The sequence below is a fragment of the Opisthorchis viverrini genome (assembly GCF_000715545.1).
Source record: "Opisthorchis viverrini unplaced genomic scaffold opera_v5_132, whole genome shotgun sequence".
In the NCBI taxonomy this organism is placed as follows: domain Eukaryota; kingdom Metazoa; phylum Platyhelminthes; class Trematoda; order Opisthorchiida; family Opisthorchiidae; genus Opisthorchis; species Opisthorchis viverrini.
Genome location: NW_008751789.1, coordinates 981,974 through 997,078, shown reverse-complemented (window position 1 = coordinate 997,078; position 15,105 = coordinate 981,974). Strand labels below are relative to the sequence as shown.

General features: G+C 43.3%; 1 protein-coding gene across 1 annotated transcript; it reads left to right on the top strand.

The window, feature by feature from the left end:
* Positions 1–563: 563 nt before the first annotated feature.
* Positions 564–11,179, top strand: T265_06429 (hypothetical protein; the record flags this gene model as incomplete). The annotated part of the gene is made up of 4 exons (XM_009171687.1): positions 564–725; positions 7,557–7,580; positions 10,033–10,089; positions 10,975–11,179. The coding sequence occupies 4 exons, from the start codon at positions 656–658 to the stop codon at positions 11,004–11,006; spliced, it is 183 nt and encodes a 60-aa protein (XP_009169951.1).
* Positions 11,180–15,105: the final 3,926 nt, after the last annotated feature.

Genomic DNA, 15,105 nt, shown 5'->3' with positions numbered 1-15,105 from the left:
TGCTTCTTGTGTAGTTCGGTATTAGGTCACTATGTTCGGCCCATATAGTCACATGTTTTCTGGCTCAGAAGCATCAATCGGTGTTTCCGTGATACCTCCAACTTTTCTTTTTTTATTCTATGCTACTGGTGACAGTTGCGAGTAATGCCTGCGTAGCATCACACATTGGGCTATTGCTTAACTTCATACCTTGCCTCGTTCAAGTCTTTCAGATAATATCTAGAAGAGCTTAGAAAAAACTGGTTCCCATAAACTTCATGCAGCTGATGCTTTCACCTTTGTGTTTTTCTTTTATATCCACTTTGCTTATGTTACGAGACTCTTCCTTTGCATTAACTTGAAGTTATTTGGGTGAGGACAAGACTGATACATCGCTGGTCCGATTGCCCCTTCGTGGCCGAGCGTTGTCCATCCTGTTCACGGTTCGAAAGGACCCCATGAAACCATATCGGCCTACTGCTGGTCTCGGACTCTATTCGTCTACGACAGGTGATGAAGTCCTTGAAGGTAACCATAATGGAAGCAAACAGTGACCAGCCATACTTCACGGTGATCCTGCAGGATTATCCGTAATACACTTCCTGAGTCGTGGAAAGATCGTCGACAAGAGTTATCTCGAGCGTTGTCCATCCTGTTCACGGTTCGAAAGGACCCCATGAAACCATATCGGCCTACTGCTGGTCTCGGACTCTATTCGTCTACGACAGGTGATGAAGTCCTTGAAGGTAACCATAATGGAAGCAAACAGTGACCAGCCATACTTCACGGTGATCCTGCAGGATTATCCGTAATACACTTCCTGAGTCGTGCAAAGATCATCGACAAGAGTTATCTTTGGTAGGACCTAGGCGAAATCTACTGGCCCAGTAACAGACGAGAAGCTGGCGTGCATACCACAATAGATTATCAGGATATTGCTAGGTGACATGCAGCCCGATGGAAGACAAGATTTATCGCGAGCGAACGACCTGATGGAGGTGGACTGGGTGAAAGTTCCTAGCCTGAAAACCAAATAGTGCGTCTCCACCTCGATTGAGAATTTCATTGGAAGGATGAACGCCAACAACCTGTCATTGATAGTAGTCTTTTAAAGCAATCTTTTTCGGGGTCGATCCGCTAGTGCAAACAAAAGTGCAAGCTGTTGCAAGTTGGAAATCGCGTGTAGCGCCAGCCCAACACAGAAGCTGAAGTGTTACTATGGCATAGGAGGAGGAATGACCTAAACAGACTTTGCCACCGAGAGTGGTGAATGGATGCCGTGTGAGGATTTCCCGCTGTGGTGCGCTTCGTATTAGTATGCGGATCAGAAACCTGGCCGCTGCGCACCGAGAACATCAGAAGCCTTTCAGTGTTTGACCACTGTTGTCTTAGGAGCATTGTTCTAGTCTGATGGGAACAGCGGGTCAGCACTACTGAAGAAAGTGGAATGGTTTTCTGAAGAGATAATTCGCCTACGATAGTTAAACTGATAACCCCCCCACAGATCACGCTGGCTTGGCCACGTACTCCATATACTGGTAGACCGACTTCCACGAAGGGCTCTTTTTGCGCAACCACGTAAAGGCTGGAAACGGGCAGCGAATAAGAAAAGCCATTACCGGCAGAGTTGCGTTGGAAGAAAGTGGAATGGTTTTCTGAAGAGATAATTCGCCTACGATAGTTAAACTGATCACCCCCCACAGATCACGCTGGCTTGGCCACGTACTCCATATACTGGTAGACCGACTTCCACGAAGGGCTCTTTTTGCGCAACCACGTAAAGGCTGGAAACGGGCAGCGAATAAGAAAAGCCATTACCGGCAGACTCAGTTGCGTTGGTCATTGCCGTCTCCTTGGATGGAGGCCTTGAGATGGGCCGCATCAATGACTACAGACACTACCAGACACGACCCGGTCGCGTCCTCATTTGCGCACGTGTATCCAGGCTATTGCTTTTATTGCGTAGCTCCAATCCCAACCTCCCTAATCGAAAGCCAACCGATAACCTGGTGTTCACGCATCAATTATATCAGCTACCACCGTCGACACACAGCTGTTTACCCCATCTCCCCAAACCATCAGTGAACCAGACTGCAGCAGCTAGAACCACTGTATTGCAAGTACACGGATCTTACAGCTGGTGTTGACGAATGATGATGATGGTGTAGAGATCGATGGTGTGTCTTCCTTTACTGTGCGTATAAGTGTAATATTACTCCATTATCAGCTCAAATATGAAATAGACAATTTCCTGAATGGCCTTTCTCAAAGACGCAGAACTACTGGTCGACCTGAGCTATGACATGATTAAACTGCACAGGTACTCAAGTACCACCGTGACAGGTTTAAATGCTTTTATCTTGCGGCGTTTGCATAATGCAGACCTTGGCCAAGAAATACGAAAACTATTCACAAACAACGAAGGCCCTCTTTGGTTTGATAGATGAACCGACTGTGGTCGGATTTATTCCAGCCCTGTATCCCACTTTATGCACCAGGTCAGGTCAAAAGGTAGAACATTTGAGCACTTGACTTACAGTATTTTACAACATCAACGTTCCTTGATGTTGGACGGAGAATTTAATCTTTTTCAACGCGCTCTAAATACGGTTAGCTAGATCGTATGACTTATTTGTGACCTTCGTTGTAAAGTCAATGTCCGATTTTCCTGACCAAAGTTTGACCGGTTTATGATTACGTTCAGCAATGCTTACCTTTTTAACATCAGATGATGAAAGGAGGAAAATGAGTATGATCCAGTTTATCAAAAGGTGTATTTCTGTATTTTAATGCAGTGTGGGGCTCAAATGTTCAATTGTAACAAATCAAACTAATAATCAATCAGTTGAACTGACAGTTGGACATGCTGATAGCATTTTAACTTCCCTCTCCTGTGCACCCTAAGGTCTTTTTTCATTGCATTTATTCCCGATAAAGGATGACCAGTAGAATGCACATATGGCTCAGCGCTAAATGCATGTGGCATAATTCACTGTATGAAGAGGTTCTTCGTTATCGTTCGAACGAAAACCGGATGCCAGCAAAACATCCGGCAACGTGTCGGACTAGGGGTATCCCCGGTATCTTAATCGATTATTGATCAGGTGGCGGTTGATCTGTTTCGTCACCATTCAGAAAGAGGTCATCAGAAGTGCATTGAAATTGTGTGATTTCCTACCTCAAGGATAACAAACCTTTCAGAACCCTATTTTCGGTGTATTTATGATTTTTAGGGAATGAAGAAGCCTCAGTCTGGACGTTTTCCAACATCTGGCGCTGTTTTCTGACATAAACAGCATGAGCACAGCCTTGTGCGCGCGACATTTTCAAAATTTTATTGATTAACGTGGACATTTCTCAACGGGCCTGATCTCAAGCAGCCCACGTCTGTAGTCTGTAGTTGCACTTCCGGCTTTTGCACAGTTAAGTTGGGTTGAAAATCTGCTCAGAGTATGTAGAGAATAAAATCGTTAGCGTAGCACTTGTATTACGCACTGGTTTCAATCACATACTCTGAATCTGGTGTTTGTATGAGTGCGCTTTTCCAGTTTCTGCACAGCCATGTGTGAAATCGGGGTTCCATGGTCCCTAGATATCACTAGGCTCTATATTAGTAGTGCTGGTTTCTGACCGGAAGTTAGTGTGTCGCTGTTGTTACCCATGACAACTTGTTTGGATTGGGCTTCACCACTTTCAGTGACGCCATTAAAAGGGCCCAGTTAGCCCGTGTACAACCGTTGTCCAGCCGTGAATGGCCTGTGGAATCTCCACTACATCCGTTACAATTCATTTGTACGGTTGTACATGCGTGGTATTGTACAGAGAAGGAATGCGAATTGCGGTTTTGCATAACCCCGTAGCTTGAAACGTAGACAACTTGTGTTTGGTGTCACCAAAGTTTCCCTCCAAAGAGACTAACCGATGCTCACTTGACGACCCTCGCCAGTTGTTTGCGAAACAGAGATGTGATACCCAATATATTGTTTGATAGCATACAAATACTGTCAGTATGAACGATCACTGCAAGTTCCGCTTTTTTCAATTAGTTGTGTATCCTTTGAGACCAGCATACGAATATGATCATCATTACAATGGGCCTGATTCGGAATGGACCCGCCATCCAATGGGTAAGTGTATAATTTGTCAGTAATCAGCTCACGTCCTTCTCTTTTCAGTTTTAATGGGATATGTTGGCTGATTTAGTTGAGTGCTTTTCAGCTTAATTCCCTATTTCAATGGCACAAAGGCGCCGCAATTTACTCATGATGCGAGCTTTACTCAAACCAAATAAAATCCCGACCATAAAAGGCAAGACACCAAAAACTAGGAGTCTGTAAACTCCGGAATTAATTCAAAATCGATATTTCTAGAAAACAACCGAACCAACGGTTATCAATTCAGCTTGAGTCATCGGCATCTTCCTCAACTACAAAATTAGTCTACATTCTTGCATTGGAACACCGAGTTGCCGCTCATCAGTGCATACCCAAACGATGTGGTACGATAGTCTAATTGGAGCGCGAGAATTCATTTGCACCAGTGAGAGGATATCTACTTTGAAAGAAACGAGACAAGTTAACGAATACTCCAGGGTAACTGAAAAACTACGAAAGAGTTTCTGATTCAATATTCGAACTCGTAGGGTCATTCCTACCAATGTATTTTCTCTTCAGAATGCACACCTTGCGGTTGTGTTTGAGACCCTTTTGTAAACACAAGCAACTCTCCATGTTACAAAAGCGAAAAGCGGCTAGCAGACTGTTAGAACATGTTTGTTTGCTGGTTACTTACTTAGTCTATGGGACGCTTCCAATTTATTGAGGATGTTCTAGTGTACCCTCCCCCGATTTTTTCCCACAAACCGTTTACCTTAGCGATTGGCCCTACTTGTGACTGTAGTCACTAGACAAGGACTGAAATCTCGTTCACCAACAGTCTTTCTAGGAAAACTGTACTTACGCTACATCTTCAAAGTACAGTATGCGCCTAATCAGCCCCTTTTTTGCTTTGGGTGCTTTTCTGGATCCAGTGTTGAATAGCTCCTTAGGGCAAGCGTAGGGTTGATCCACTCAGTCAAAACAAACTGCGTGACTTGTTGTTGTTGCTTGATAATTCATCAAAATAGGTTATCTCTGATCGACTGAGTAACGAATGACCGCTCCCACCTCTCAATGTCAGTATGCTCAGATTCCGTAAGCTTCTTACGAACGACTGAGCTGATTCCTAGCTGAATTTGAAAATGCTGCACACAGCGGTCTCATGCTTTTGGCACTATATTACAGATATGTTTTATTTCAGCTGTGTATTTCATTAAAACCCAATTTATTTGGATGAATTATGTTCAATTTGGGTTCAAGAAAAAAATAGCGTTCATGGGACCTGTGCCTACATAATGAGCCCAAAATATGCGAAACCGGTCTTGGTTTTTCTAAGAGTTTTCAGCAACCTTCTAAGCCTTGTCAATTCAGGCAAACTTTAAGCCTGTATTCGGCAAAATTGTTCTTACTTGCACTTACGGAGCTCAGAACGGTAGCAACTCTTTGAACACCACCGACAATGTATAAATAATCCATCTGAACAAGCTCGTAACGACAGTGTGTATCCGTAGAAACGCATATGCTCTCGCCTGTGTTCATCACATTGAGAACAAGTACTGAGGTTTAATTTCCATCTCCGTCTTACCGTCTTCCAGTGAGTGCTGTGGGGCGTCCTAATTAGTTTGCTTAGTGTGATTGTCCCTTGGACTGAGAGTGAACAAACAAGTAAACCCGCTTAGCTAACCGGCAGTTCAAACTTACACAGGGTGATATGTATCGTCCGGCTAGGCTGGAATAGGACTGAGGTTGTATGGTGATACGACTTATTGAAGACCGATTTAGTGTGCAAACATTTTGCATGACCTACGAATCAATGACGCCCCAACATACTCTGTCATGTTCTATAAAGCTGGCCCTTTGGTAGCTCAAGAAACCAAGTGCGGTAAAATTTCGGTCTGGAGTTGTTTGCGCTTAGTTTGAATTTGACTTACACGTACAAACCCATAACAGTACTACTCTTGTTCGAATGATATGTACGCATTCATGCGTCTATGGTTCCCGCTTGGAACATAAATTTGAAATAGCTAGTTGGTAAACCTACCTAGATGAGTTTCAGTCTGCATACCCTTTATGTCATAATCTACCCCATGGACTTGCTATTAGAAAGAGGTGAAAATCAATTGTGTGCGTGAGGTAATCAACCGGCCGCGCACCGATGGTGTCTCCTTGACTGGCAACGAAAAGTTGGAGGACTAGCTGCCAAGCTCAGTAAGCAGATAAATGGACACCTAGTAAACACAGTTGGCAACTTCTCACATCTATCCCTAGTTGCGATTTTAGCGAAGTTTACGGAATGTGAGACGAAACCTCAAGTTAAGAAGTTAACCAACACAACACTTAGTTCACTCTCCAAGTTGTTCGTTCTTCTTTCAACTTGGTGGACAAGACTGAGTACATAAATCCTAATGAACACATAGCACCGTTTCGACCGGCACGCCAAACTCCGAAAAACCAATTGAGGGTGACAAGCAATGTATTTTGGTAATACAGTCATTTAGCGATCTGATCGTGGCACCCTTTGGTGTCCGAATTAAAATACCACCGTTCAGAGCTATCGTCAAATATCCCGAGGGACCATATGGTTCCCTTGGGACAGTAAAGGTCAGAATTTTCAAAACAAGTTGTGCACTAGTTACTGATCTATTTTCACAGGGTTATGAAAATGGCACGTACATGATGCAGCGAAGTTACAGGCATCTAAAACACGTAGCCAGCCCAGTATCTGACCAGAGCTGCATCAGTTTAAACGGATCGACCCTCTGAAATCATCTTCGTTTGGTCCATTGGCAAACGCTTGAAGTTCTGGGGCTCAAACAGATCTGGGAGTCAGATTGTCGTAGGTACGTCTAAGTGCAAAAGCTTTTCCCCAGTTTAACTGTGGGAAAAGATATGGCAGAGATTCTTGTACACAGTTTATCTCCAGTGTCTAGTTGTGAGAGATACTGTGGTATTTTGAGTGTTTTATAGCGTGTGATTATATGATTAGGAGTACGGCAAAGCCTTACCCTCCGAACGCCTTAACGAAGTTCACTCATACTATATCGTTATTGATGTTTCTTCCAACTACGAGCGAGTCCGTATCTCAATACCACTGCTCTGCTCCCTCGTTGCTGCTGGCTATATTCTTAACTGCGAAGCAGCTGAGGAACGAACCCCTCGGGCACGAGACGGCCCTTGTACACAGTTACCATGCTCTCCCCGATTTCAGTTACGTGACCCATGGTAGTGCATATGGTATTCGATGTACATACACATGGACAGAAACCGAACGGTTAATCCTAAAAACATGGCACATGCGAACATTTGAGGTTTCTTGGCGATCCTGCTGCAGACGAGGCGTGAAACTTTGGTGCTGAACACTTAGGGATTCTAAAGCTACACTTTTCCCTTCTGGCCTCATCAACACAAACATGTGTGTGCCGTATATTTTTGGGCTTTCAAACTATGTGCGATATCTCTCATTTCTTCTGAATTTTACAGTTGAGTACTACATTGAATATACAGGTGAGTGAACTCGAAACATTCACATAACTAGATTAGTCTCACTTGAACATATGAGGAGTTGCTTGGAACCAACGTTCAGCAAAATGTGTGACTTTTCACAATAAATAGTTCGCGCTTATTTCTTGTGGTCAGATATCAGTCACATTTAAAAATTATCTGAGTGATTTGTTATTGGAGCATGATACAAACCAGCCTAATCATTCGAAAGTGTTCACTATTTACTTCCACTGACTATCCATTTTGGATATGTCCAGTAGATTCCTGCAGCACAGAATCATACGTAGTCCATTTGGCAGTTGCTTGAGTGGATATTTGAAGTTGCTGGATGAAGTGAACTTTTGGATTGAGTCATCTGTTGAAACGGATGCGATCGCTGTCTTCGTCTTCCCTCTTGTTTTTTGTCGAGACACTCGGTGCGATAGTGCATTGGTATGACCAAACGTGACGTTGGTTTGTAGGCTATTGTGGAACCGCAACCCAAATGAATAGTAGCTCAGCGTTTAAAGCTAATGTGTCTTGCACCTGGTGGTCATGCAGAGATTCAAGGATAGCCAAAATGGTTTGTATTCAACGGTTGGTGCAATTTCGCTACCACAGGAATCAGGGGTAACCTTTATTTTAAGTCTGGTTGTAATGTTTCTTCGCTAGTGGGATTGAGTCACTTGAAAAAAACATGTGGTAGGACTGCATTACTCCAAAACAGTGGGTGTGACAATGATAGGAAATTTTCGGAATGCTGTAGGTTACTTGTCAGTCAGACACTAGAAAGTGATTAAAACTAGAAGAAGCTGTTTGACAAGCGTGCGGTCACATCCACTCCATTTGTTTGGATAGCGAGATATTCAAAGGAGCTCGCATGGTCCATAAAAGGGGAGGCAATAATAGTGTAGTAACTTGTCGCAACTGCGTGGTAACTGCTGACATGTTCCCGATGGCCTATATCTTCCTCGGATAGAACCTCATTCACTGTTTTCAGTAACTGACCGTTGTACATCATAAAATGAAAATGTTTTGGAAGATGGGCGGTGCAAATTTTATACCGAAAGGAGGACGGTTATATTGATACAAACAACCGTGTGTTCACAGTTAGTGTTTGGCGGGTGTGTTTGAAGATAGATAGCTAAGTAACCTTCTGCCTTCCAGGAAGGGGACCACTTGATCCTCACTGCGCCTGATTGGAGACGCCACAAGATATAGCTGCCACTCGATGTTAGTGGCATTTTGTTACCAATTTATATCCAGCTTGCCTGAATGGGTGTTTGGAGGTGTATGCACATTGAACTGATCAGAATTAAGTCCCTTTCTCGTAAAATAAAATAATGGAATCGATTACGGACGTGGGGTGTCACTATCTGCAAGTCGACTTACTGTAAGGCGAACAACTTGCCACCGGTGGCTATGGTTGCTTCATTATGTGTCCCCTCTGAAGATATCCACTCGGTCTACTGAGTTACGGAGGCTTTGCGTCGAAACCGGGTCTGAGAGTGCAAATTGTGTTTGCTGATCATCGGAAATTGGTTGACAAACTTTTTTCCCCTCCCTGTTTACGTTAACCTGGATGTCGGCGCGTCGTTTGGTCTAACAGAATAAAAAATACCTACGTCGGAACTAAAAGATCACGCAATATGTGAATTGTATGCGAACGTCGTTGGTGCCTTGGGTACTAGTGGTTGTAGGCAGATAAATCCGACCGGCACAGCCTATTTGCCCTCAGTCTGCATTGCCGAAGAGCCTGAACTCGACCAGCAGCATGTGCGCAGCTTTTGCTTATTGCTAGTCAAGCTAAATCAGATGCAGTGAAGAAGGCACGACCGTTGTAGCGCAAAACGTTACCGTGGATGCTTAGGTAATCCGCTAAACTGCTTCAATTAATTGAGACAACTTCGGTATTAATGAGATGCCTGACGGCCAAAACAGTGACCCTGGATTCACTCAGAATGGAGTTAGGGTTAAAATTCCATTGGACAGGGATTTTCAACTAGTCTCAGTTCCGATCATATTCAGGGTCACTTCATTATCCTTCAGGTTCATAGTTATCAAACGACAACGTCTCCAGCCTCATTCATCTTTCTATGTTCCTTTCTTTAGGATATTTCCCTTCAGTGGCTAACCAGCTAGTTTCATAAAGAAGGAAGGCCCAGAAATTTTTACTCGGGTGGAAGGAGAAAAATAAGGTTTTGTACAACCTGTATTCCCTTCTCGATCGGGTTTCTCCTGTCATTAGAGACTCTTGTGTTCTCGTAAATGATGTATACCTTGAGGTCGATTGTTTGTGAAAAAACACGTCAGAAACATGCCCATTTTCAAACTTAACGATCACTGTGGATGACCATTTCCAGTGGCACAACCTGTCCCTAATTTTTCACCACTTCTATGTTTATCTGACTTTACATTGTACTTGATGAGAGTACAAAACAGAAGCAACTTATAACCAATGCTTTATTCAAAGCAGAACCAACATATCGATATGTACAACCTGCAAGATCCATGAAAGCGGTGTACTTAGTGGGTAAGCTTCGATTTCACTGTAACTCAAAATCAATCGCTATGTACTAATGAATGATTTACCTTAATATTACTATGGTAAGCTAGCGTTTTATGATGAATGGCTTATAGTTGAACGCTAAGATATTGCGTCCAGTACCGTCAATTCTCATATGGAGGTGCTCAGCTTATGATCAGCCAGTCCCTGCTAAACCAGAACTAAATGGTTAAAAGCATTTCACCAGATTTACTTTATTTTGGCTCAATGGCAGTATGCAGCAGCGCGTAGAAACAACGTACACATTCTCTATTGGCTTCAAAAACGCCCGTCGAATTCTCTAACAGATTTTTCCTTCTCAAAATAGTCTGACATTCTGGATTATCTGTACATTTAATTTGGAAGATATTGCACAGACGATGGAGCCCGTACGCGTCGCCTGTAAGGCTTCATGCTATTTTGCTGCAGTGAAGACTGTACAACAATCCAACAGATACAATACAATCTTGGTCTCCGGGAGCAAGTGACGATTGGTAGAGACCCGTTTCTCAAGGCTGCCAAATATTGTACTGGCGTTTACTTCGTTACCAAGCGTCGGGTCTGTAGATAAGGTACCAGAAACCCGTGGAGCATGCTGTCGCACAATCATTCAGCAAAATACCTCTATAATGTAAACGATTTGTTGGTTGGTTGACTGGCTGGTTGACTGACAAAGTATGCATAAGGTTCGAGGTATCAACCAATAGCTGACAATTAGCCATGCGGACTTGGTCAACTGATCTTGTTGACATATATTTTGCGTTTAAAGTTTTAGCAAAAGTGTCCTTTTCGTTTCAGTATTTATATCCATCTGCACATCCGGTAGTCCATTGATGATACGCATCTCTTTTTCCGTTATTGCTTCATTTGTAGCTCCACGAAGAAATCGCGTTCTCTATTGGTGAAGCTATTTTTTCTGTTTGAAACGACAAAATCTCTTGCATTCTATCTTGCAGAGTATTATTCATCAAGCTTTTGTTTGCTCTCTGAACTGTGAAAACGTTTGGTTATATTTTACTTTGATTTCCATCTTCCTGCACGAATACACAAAAGGAACTATATAGCTAATACACCTAGCCTGTATTTGGTATTATCTTCTAAATAATGCAATGGGCAAATATCTTGCGTAAAGTTCACCGCCACTATCATTACCATCGTTAAAAAATAATGCGCTTTGATGTATAGCTAGCATGCCTCCCCCGAAAGAAACTCCAGGACAGAGACTGCCAGGTTCCTAAGGTCTAGACCAGGGCAGTCGAGATACTTTTGTTGATTTTGAATGACGACCTTCCGGTCAGCGAGTTTATGCCGCAAACGCTGAGCTGCCTGGAGCTCAGTTAAAATTTACCAACGGATAAACCGGCATGCGACAATATATGAGTTAAGGTGCATTATGTAATTACAAGGGTGGATTTCTATCAGAGCTAAACACAACCCCTCGTGGTCGAGAGTTCGAAACTCAGAGTTTTATGAAGTGCTCACCGCTGCTGTTCCCCAGTCAGTTTTCCGTATTCCTCGAGTCATTCTTGGTTACGGCCGATAAGTTCGAATATTGTTGCCTGGAAATTCACAACCATTTTATATGGCATTTTGATGAAAATTTCATTATCCAGTCCGCGTCATTACATTTAATTCAGTGACGATCTCTCTAAGTTCGGCTGTGATCATCAGTCAAGCCACTAAGTTTAAGACCAAAATATCTAGTCTTATCTCCAGCCAGATTATATGAAAAGTCTATTAGTTCAAAAGCTCCGGAATCAGTATGCAAGCTTATCAGTTTGGGCTAATGACACGTTAGTCACTTCGTAAATGCTCCCTCCTTCTCAAGCCCCACTTCTATTCCTTCCAGTTTACACCGAGTAAAGCAGCTTTCATACGTGGCTCAGCGCACTTAACGTTACCCGTTGGGGCAGGGATCCAATAAAGCATTTCGATGTGACGGGCCGGTCAGGGTACTGATGCCAGTCCACACAGTCAAACACCTCTGTAACGCTGCACCGACGTGTTGACTAACTTCATGCTGAAAGTGTTTGGAGCACCCACATTTATGTTGGCCGGTATGACTTGGCACGCAGACTGCGGCCTGACCTCTGTTAAAATGTTGATACCAAATCTAGTACCCATGGCAGGCCTAGCATACCTCCATTGACGAGGAAAATGGGCAGTTTTAGGCTGTGGTGGAACACTCTACCACTACTCTACTATTAGCACCGCAGTTTTCCAATAAGCCATCGATGAGCGAGGCATGTGCGTGATACATTTTGTGGAGGAACAGTTGTGTATTAGAATTGAAGTGGCTGATACTGGATGCCCACGGACAGATGGCAAACTGGGCTGTTTCAGTTTCTAACTGACCTGTATATGGCGAATTTGATTTACTATCCACTTCCGAACATTCACATAGAGCTTTGATGTAGCTGTCCTTAGAGTAGTTGCCACTCTCACTGTCTTGTCCAACACCGATCAGCATGCAAGGCACAAAAAGAAATGAAGTGTGCTTCACTCGTCAATTTATTTACAGTTCTGGGCTTACCAATTACGTAGAATTATAAGGCGTCTGTGGGTAGTGGCTATGTAAAGCACAAAAGCAAAACTGGCAATAACCTGAGTTGAAATAGCTTCGGTGATATGAAAACTTCACGAAAGCGAAGAAATCTAAAGAATTTCACAGAGGTCAGTGTATGAAAAAGACGGAGACTTTTTAATATGCAAACACGACTTTTTATAGATAGACACAAGTGCACGTCAATAGCTGTTTGAGGAGGAATCTGTTAATGAGAGAGTAGGTACGAGCATACTCGTCTCTCCCTGAACCATCGATCGTGCAGTGGCAGATAAAGCTGAATATGCCGTTTTATGATGATATGGTTCCCGTCTAGCAACGAGCTGAATACGACAGGCGAACAGTTTAAATTAAACGATGACGTATACTAGCTTGGACGAGTGAGTTGACACTAATCGGACAGGAAAACGACCGCATAAAATAAACGCAAACCGGAGATTGTAAGTGGGGAACGTGCCACGACAAAATATGGACGATTATACTACTAAAATCTTCCATGCACACACATCCGGGTGATGAAATGGTTTGGGCAAGAATCCATGATATATCTGCTGATAGTTACGTCTTAGTAGGAACACATGCCGGAGGCACTTAGAACGATTTAGTGTGAGGTCATGAAGCCATTACCTTGGAGCCTGTGTTGCCGTTTCGAAATGGCAAGGTTTTGCTAGTATTACGCTAACATGAATGACGTCAGTAGATTTCGTGAAAGTACGATAACGGTTGTCAAACTCTGAAGTATCAGTGTGAAAAGCGAATGCAAATGGCATTTTGAGCAAAAGTTAATGTGCCCTAACTCACCCATGGTGATAAGACGATTTGAGTCCGCGTGATTTTGATAGGATCCTCTTTTGGTTCAACGGAATAATCTATAGTGATCCGAGGCCCTGTAGGATAATCATTCGGCTATAAATTACAGTTAGTAAACTGGGAGTAAATGAAAACAGGTCGCACTCATTCAACAAAAATGAACAAACTGTGCCTTCGAAGTCCTCTCTGACCGGTCATGTACAGTTTATGCTTTTTTTATACTATGGAGAGTAAATGGAAATTTGGTTTTCCCACTGGCTTAATCGAGTGATCCCAGAGCCTATCAACACAAATTTGCCATTTTTAGTTGATACTGTCATTCAGTACCTCAGGAAGGGGCACCCTGGGACCATCGAATGTGCGTGCCGTGCAGGTTAACGGAGGATAACTTTTATCAGATGTGGGTTGCTAACACTTTGACAGATAGCTCACGTTCCTGGCATACGTTTTCATTGTTCCGCCTGCCTCTGTAAAGGAGGGCAATGAAGCTATTCTATAAAGGTTGGATACGGGAAGTTGGGAAAGTAACCCAGGATAAGAAGTCCCGGTACACTTCTGGCGGTCGTTTGTATGATTCTACATGTCGTTTTTTAAAGTCAGGATGGTTTACACACGATCACATCCACCTTTTCGACGAAATGACCGATTAGTCACCTCAGTTGAATAAATCTGATCGAAGTCTTACGCATACCGCAGCCACCTATGAATTTTTCAACTAAGAGATCCTAGTAGATATAACATGAATCAGAAGAACAAAAGGAACATTTCGCCAAATCCGTTTTGGACAGTAACAGCTTCCTTAACGGTGACACTGATACACTTGGTGTTTTGTACGAGCAGTAGAGTGCGGTTAACATCATACAATGGATGATCACTGATCCACTGACACTTTGGACGTTTACGGCAGTCACCGTAACAAGTGACAACGAGTAGTGGTGACCTTCAGAACCCACAAGTGTGTGTTCATCTTCACACAGACGACTGCAGCCAATGCGATATTTTTTTTTACAGTCCTTACTTATGCTCAGGGAGATTAGGAGAATTTTTAATACGGAAAAACTGTGCCCAATTAGTCGCCGTGACAACAACGGGCACAGAGTAAACTTGCGGCCCACTCCGGTGGCACGTGCAAAGTAAATTATCCTAGACCGATACCCTGTGCAGCGAGACAGCCGTCTCGTGGCCAGCTAGTTGCGCGCGCATGTGCGTGCGTGGGGGTGAGATTTAGCAACTTATGTTTACCTGCTATCCGGTTTGCGACATGTTCTTTGTGTCTGTCATTGTTTGAACTGAGGTCACAGACCGAAGACCGGGTGATGGGTAAGCGTTACCCTCACAACCGAACAACAAATATCTGTATCCAAGTCTCATTAGTGACATCTTAAGCTGCATATGGCAGAGGTCCGATGGACGCTGGAAGGGTGGGCGGTACTGACTGATTGCTTAGCGTTTAACCATATTTACTCAGGGTATACGTCGATGTGGGATATAAGCGACTCTTCAGAGTCATGTAATTGGACACAGCAACCACGGTGGATTTTCTTGGTTCGTTTATGTGTTGGTAACTAAAACTTTTTGAGTAGATGGCTGAAACAATGACGAAATGAAATGCCACACTGACGACACTGATG